The sequence below is a fragment of the Helianthus annuus genome, chromosome 3, assembly GCF_002127325.2.
Source record: "Helianthus annuus cultivar XRQ/B chromosome 3, HanXRQr2.0-SUNRISE, whole genome shotgun sequence".
NCBI lineage: Eukaryota > Viridiplantae > Streptophyta > Magnoliopsida > Asterales > Asteraceae > Helianthus > Helianthus annuus.
Genome location: NC_035435.2, coordinates 171,901,116 through 171,908,156, shown reverse-complemented (window position 1 = coordinate 171,908,156; position 7,041 = coordinate 171,901,116). Strand labels below are relative to the sequence as shown.

Below are 7,041 nucleotides of genomic sequence, written 5' to 3'. Positions count from 1 at the left end.
ACGAAGAACATGGCTGATCGAGATCCTTTATAAAAAACTTAATGAAATCACCGACGTGATCTAATCTGACGCTCGTACAACGATGAATAGCATGTTGAATCTCGAGTTGAACATCCAAAAATAAAGTTCTAGTATATATTTGAGCTGCTTGCTTCTCGAGAACAAAATCACTCCACTCTCCAGGGTTGGTGTATCGAGTGTCATGATCGTTTTTTCGGTGCTCGTGCCTTTGCGCTTCAATAGCCGTATCAAAGTGGCTAAGAAATTCAACCAACGTGCACTTTGGATTGCTAATTTTTCCAAAAAAGTGATTCTCGCTTTCGGACCTAGATGATGTCCGCATAAGACCAGACATTTCTTCTTCACGATAGTAAGCTGGAATCCATGATTCACGTAGCCCATATATATACGTCAGCCATTCATGGTCGGTTAAACCGAAATCATGAATAATAGCGGCCCATTCAGCCTCAAAAGCTTCGGGCAATAGAGAATCAGTCCAAACAACTGCAGACAATCTTTTCCTGAAATCTGTATTTGAACATAGGGCAGCCCCGACCTAAAATGGCACATTGTATCGTGAATGACAAAAAAAAAAAATTTAAAACACAGAACAAATCACACAAAATAAAAAAAATAAAACCCTGCCATATAAAACCCAGACCTTTGTAGTGAGTTTATCCATGATATGCCACATACATAACCGATGCCTCGACTCAGGCCAAACATCAGCTATAGCCCTTTTCATCGCAGGGTCTTGGTCAGTAACGATTACAGGAGGCGCGTACCCGTATGCGTTCTTGATCGCCCTAAGTAACCAGCTATACGTCTCTGCCGTTTCCGTACCGAGAATTGCAGCACCAAGTGTCACGTTCCTATTATGATTATCAATCCCAGTGAAAGGGACAAACATCATGTTATACCTTTAAAAAAACACACAATCAGCGATGAAAAAAAATCATGATGTATTTATAACACAGTAAGATTTAAAACACATTGAATATGTAAAAAAAATAAACTCATCGTTACTTGTTACTTGTTACGCTTGTATGTAGCATCAAATGATATAACGTCCCCAAACATATAATAATTTCTCTTCATATCCTCGTCGGCCCAAAAAATGCACTTCAACACACCTTCGTCTGTGGTTTCATATTCACAAGAGAAGTTCGGTAAAAACTCCTTTTTCCTCATCAGACGCTTGACAAACATTTCCGCATCAAACTCTCCGATAAAAAGATTTAACTCTTTCTTGAAATTTTTAAAATCGACTTTGGTAGCACCGACTTTGTCGAACCCACCATACACTTCCTTCATAATGTTAAATGCACGAACAGGCCCGATGTTGAGATGTGACATCTTGTTTATCATCTCTTCGTGTGCACGATTAATACCCCTGTTTTCCTTGAGAAGATGTAAATCTTCTTCATGCACAAAATCGTGGTTGTGCGCCTCTATAAAATGATAAAGCAAATACTTCTTAGCATCGGTAAGTTTTATTCTGATCGCAGCCTGGCATCCGGTCCTTTTGGATGGTATCCTACGTACCCACCTATCGGACGGCTGTTCGACTAAAGTATCAACTGGTCGAAAGACTTTTTGATCCTCCTTTGAACAGAAAAAGTACTTGTTTATTACAATACCACGGTTCTCGTGCTGTGTGCCCTTCCTTACAGTCCAACCTCCCGCTTCTGCGTAAGTTTTATAAAAGTTATATGCGTCATCAACTGTGTCGAATAACATTCCCTCTGCTGGCGTCAACGAAGAGGGTGAATCCGGAATATATCTCTTTGTTCCAGTGTTTGGAGAAACTTGTTCAACACCACGTAATTGGTAATTAGGTGCATCTACAACACATGACAAAAAAGGGTATAAAACACATTACTAACCAAACATAATGCAATTTAAAAAACAGCGATTCAATGATAAAAGGTGAACCTATAAAAAAACATTCACATCAAACTCAACAACTGTTGAAAACACATCACATATAACAAACTGATGTTTTCACATAAAGAGTTTAAATAAACAGAACAAAAAACTGCAACTATGGAATTTAAAACACACCATTCAACTATGTAAAAAAGGGGTGACCTTCGGACTACAAACCATCAGCCAACTCATGTGAAACAATGAACAAAAACACCCTGAACATGTATGACTGTTAAAACACAACACCAATAACATGATGATGGGTTGGCACAACCTCAGCATCTGTTGAAACACCTAATTGGTAAAACACATTACAGTTAAAAAACATCATTTAATAAGAAACTACAAAAAAGAACTCATAACTAGTCAAACACATTACTTTTAAAACACAACATCCAATAAGAACACATAACTAGTAGAACACAGTACATTTAGAACACATCATTCAATAAGAAACTACATTAGAACACATAACTAGTAAAACACATTACTTTTAAAACACAACATCCAATTTGGAACATTAAAAAAAAAATTGACTTCAGACTCAATAACTGTTAAAACACAACACTATTTAAAGACAACATTCAGATGATTTATATAAAACGTTGACTACAACCTCAATATCTGTTACAACAGGAAACTTGTTAAACACAATACGGTTAAAACACAGACAATAAGAATCTGTATGACTGTTAAAACACAGCACCAATAACAAAGCGTGATGGTTTTGCTCGTAAAAAACAACTGTGGATTTTAACAAGGTGACCTCTGCTGTTAAAACACAGCATCAAGATTAGGAAAAACATGTGTAATCTTATGTACTTACTAAAGCTCAACAACTCTGCTGTTAAAACACAGCACCAAGAACAATCTGACTATTTTGAATAAAGGTTATAGTAAAACAAGACAAAAGGCTAAAAAAGTAACTGCAATTACCATCTCCACCATCAGCGAGGGTGTTCGAAGCCATGATTTTTCAGACTTAAAAAATATAGAATAAGAACTTTGCTGGTGAATAATAGAATGATCGGATTATAATATATAGATGTGTGTTTCGTGTTCGTGGAATTTGGAATAGATTTGGATTGAAAAGAAACTACAATCCCGAATATCATGCATAGAAATCAGTTACAAAAACGAAACATGCAAAAATATATAAATTGAGATAATTACCAAAAATAAAAAAAATATATGCAATTACATGTTTGCCCTTCTAGTTAAAATACATCCATGCCACATGTCACTATACTATTGCTTCCTAGACTTTCTAGGAAAATAGGACTTTCCACACAACTCCTACTCTATATATATATATATATATATATATATATAAACGTTCACATCACATCTCATCCATCATTTTTGTTTTTATTATACTCACATTCACAAACACTTATTTTTGTTATATTTCTTGTTTTATATACTTGCAATATTATATATTGAATGTGTGCATATATGTTTTGTTTGGAAACTTTTAATCAAATTAAAGTTTGGCATTCTTGTCTACGTTCCACATTTAAAGATTTAGAAAGTATATTCAGGTACCGAGTTCGATTTTTTCAAAAGTCTTTTTAGTCTGATATGTTTTTCAAAGCATTTCTTCCTTTTTATTTTTCTCCACGTCATATTTTCTATTTTCTTATTGTCCCTTTTATTTTTCTCCACGTTATATTTTTTTTTATCTTATTGTTTTTCTATTTTTTTCCTAGTTCAATTTAAGTTCTTTTGTTTAGTTTCAAAGTGTTATCTATTATTAATTATTTTTTGTTTATTATTTAAATTAAATTTAACTAAACAATTACTAATAAATTTTGAAATGGTTTTCCATTTTATTATACAAAAACTAACGAAGAGAATACAATTTATCTCGAGTGGCATCCTGTCATTGGCAAACTTGTCGTGCGGTTTAGGCTCGCCGAGCCAAATAGTACTATCCACAATATTTACTGGCCAAATAATTAAGCACTTGTGCTCGTGAGGATTTTCCTTGTGTTAGATGTTTAGATAATTCAAATGTTCATGTGCGTATGTGTATAAAACATGTTTTCCCCCAAGGCGTTTAATAAAACATGTATAAAAGAGGGGCAATGAAACTCATTTGGTATGGTTTGTTCACAGTATGCAATAGCAGTATAGTAGTGTAATCGTTGTGCTAGTTTGGTCCTAGGATTAGTATTGTACGGTTAATTACTAAAAGTAGCTTTCAGATCGATATTTGTTGTATACTAAGTTCGGATACAGATATTCATCTGAAAATGGGTTAATAGCCTCTGAGTATGGTGTTGGGTAATGTCTTAGTTTCAAAATCAGGTTTGGCTTCTGTTCACCATAATTCGTGCTCGTTATGGTTGATTGTTTTGAGGTTTAGAATAATGGCATGATCACATACAATAGAATAACTCATTGAATAATATGGAATGATTTGTTTTACAAATAAAGTTTAGGCGTTAAAACAATCAAATTTGCCCAAATGGCAGTTTTAGTTCTATTAGTTTGGAATTCGCCAAGCAAGCGTGTAATTTATTCAAATTATCCGAGTTAACCAAGAAAGTTCGGATTCATTCCAGATGACCATCGTTAATTAGTCATTAAAACGCTTAAAAGTCCTGACGGGTTCGTTAAGTTATTGTTTTGGTGGCTTATATTAAAAATCGTGTTTTTAACGCGTAATTTTCATAACTGCAAGCCCGAATTCTATTAAACCATGAGGTTTTTTTTTATTTTTATAAATGACCCTTCTGATATATAAGTTATAGGAAAATTATTTTTAGAAAATATTAAATTCATTTATCTATATATATTCTAAAGTTTAGTTATATGTTCTATTTTAAAACCAAAATTTATGGTTGTTTTAAATGCATCATCCTATAAAAATCCTATTAGTTGCATTTAATTTATATTAAATAAATAAGAGATAAGATAAAAAATAAAATAAAATAATTATATATCAATAATCATTAAAATTAATATCATCAATAACACATTATACTAAATAATATATTATAGATAAAGGTAGATTAGTTTAAAGTTAACTTTGATCTTAATTTGTTTTAATAATTGGTTTAAAGATAATTATTCCAAACTTATGATTATTCTATAAAATGATCTTTGACAAGGTAACCATAAATTTAAATTTCGAAGTAACTAATATATTAAAAGTAGCTCAAATATAATTCGTAATAAAAACACAACAATATATTTTCAAAGAAAACATATAATAAAAAAAATAGGTAAAGAGATCCAAATGATATCAAATATTAAGAACTTATCCATGATATTAGTATCAGAATTTAATAGATTAAGATAAAATTTAAACCGAAAGATCATAAGTATCATAAAAATATCATTAAATTAAAGTTAAAAAGTAAAGAAAAGAATTATTATTATAATATTAAAATAATAAAAATATATAAAAACTATATATATTATTAAAATATTAAAATTACTATTTGTACCGATACCAAACAAGACCGTACCGGTATTTTCGATACCAGTACCGGTTGACACCAAGCTTATCCCACCCCGTGATACTAAAAAATCATTAAATTAAAGTTAAACAGTAAAAAAAAGGAATTATTATTATAATATTAAAATAATAAAAGTATTAAAATAACTATATATATATATATATATATATATATTCTAATATATTATTAACAAGATTTTGGCTAAATTAATTAGATTATTATAAATAATAATAATAATTTACAAATAAAACAACATAATTTGCAACAAAGCAATGCATGAAACACCATATTAACATATAGTACAGTACATTAATGCTAGAACCTAATCTATACTATATTATAAAGCATTTCATAAGGATACCAACCAAATTTAAGTAATTACAATCTTTTATACTTATGGTACAACAACTTAATGATGTTAGTAAGGGGTGAAATGGTCTTTCTACATTAATATTAAAAAAAATAATTATCTATATCTATATCTATCTATCTATACTATATTATAAAGCATTTCATAAGGATACCAACCAAATTTAAGTAATTACAATCTTTTATACTTATGGTACAACAACTTAATGATGTTAGTAAGGGGTGAAATGGTCTTTCTACATTAATATTAAAAAATAATAAAAAATAATTAAATGAGAATATAATCACAATTAATTATAATAATACAATAATAAGTTCGGTTCTTAAATGCAATTAATAAACGAAACCTATTGGGATAAACCGCAAAAGCACTCCAAAGGTCCAATTTCAATCAATATGTAATAAATTTGACCGATTAAGGAATCTCCTATCATTGCTATAAATTCACCATTTCACTCAACATCAACTCCTTTGTCTACTATTGTGCGAGTTAGAGTCGAAAAGAAAGAGATAAGAAAGAGATAAGTTGATATGAAATTTATTTATCTTGGTGGAAAGGTGTGTTCTTTTATACCCATTTCAACATTTATTCGAAAAAACTTTGGTTTGTTTCTTAAAATATTCAAATGGGATAACAGTTTTCTTTTACATAATCTATGAGTTTATATTGATGTTTTATTATGTTTTTGGTGATTTAGTGGTTTTTTTTTCAAATTATGATTTTATATTACATATAAAGTATACACACAGGTTATTGGATACAAAAAGACAGACACTTCATACTTCATCAAGGTACCCTTGCATGACTATAGTGTCTGGAACCATTTACCAATGTATTGTTTAATTGTTCATAAATTTATAGTCTTTTTCCTTTTTGCAGCTTCATGTATATGGAGGTGTAAAAGGGTGGGTACGAGAAAAGTTATTCATTTGGAGATAGACATTTATTTGGCCTATTGGTATTTCCTTTTTTAATTTCTACTTTACTATTTTTTTTAAACATATGATGCTTTTGTGTGATTTAATTGATACTATATATAGGCAATATAGATGCAGAGGAAATATTTGAGGAGGTATTGTTTGACAGGATTGGGCAGCAAACTTTAAGGGCTCGGATGTTTTCAACCCGCGCAAAAGATTTAAATTGATTGCGTTTATCTATACTATCGTATAAAGCATTTCACAAGGGTTCCAACCAAATTTAAATAATTGCAACATATTATGCTTATAGTACAACAACTCAATGAAGTTAGTAAAGGGAATTAGTCTTTCTACA

General features: G+C 30.6%; 1 protein-coding gene and 1 long non-coding RNA gene across 2 annotated transcripts; one reads left to right on the top strand and one right to left on the bottom strand.

Moving 5' to 3' along the window:
- Positions 1-200: 200 nt before the first annotated feature.
- LOC110932629 (protein FAR1-RELATED SEQUENCE 5-like) lies at positions 201-2,899 on the bottom strand. Its single transcript, XM_035988279.1, has 5 exons — positions 2,866-2,899; positions 1,034-1,844; positions 662-920; positions 327-556; positions 201-234 (listed from the first exon to the last, which is right to left on the bottom strand). Exons 1-5 carry the CDS (start codon positions 2,897-2,899, stop codon positions 201-203), a joined length of 1,368 nt encoding a protein of 455 aa, XP_035844172.1.
- A 2,951-nt stretch (positions 2,900-5,850) lies between these two features.
- LOC110928358 lies at positions 5,851-7,041 on the top strand. The gene is made up of 3 exons (XR_002586316.2): positions 5,851-6,557; positions 6,646-6,724; positions 6,807-7,041. It is a non-coding gene; the product is annotated as an uncharacterized LOC110928358 (long non-coding RNA).

Coding starts and splice junctions, on each gene's coding strand:
- LOC110932629 (XM_035988279.1), bottom strand. CDS start 2,899: ATGGCTTCGAACACCCTCGCTGATGGTGGAGATG. Junction 921..1,033: donor GCTACATACAAGCGTAACAA/GTAACAAGTAAC, acceptor GTTTTTTTAAAG/GTATAACATGATGTTTGTCC. Junction 557..661: donor TGGATAAACTCACTACAAAG/GTCTGGGTTTTA, acceptor GTGCCATTTTAG/GTCGGGGCTGCCCTATGTTC.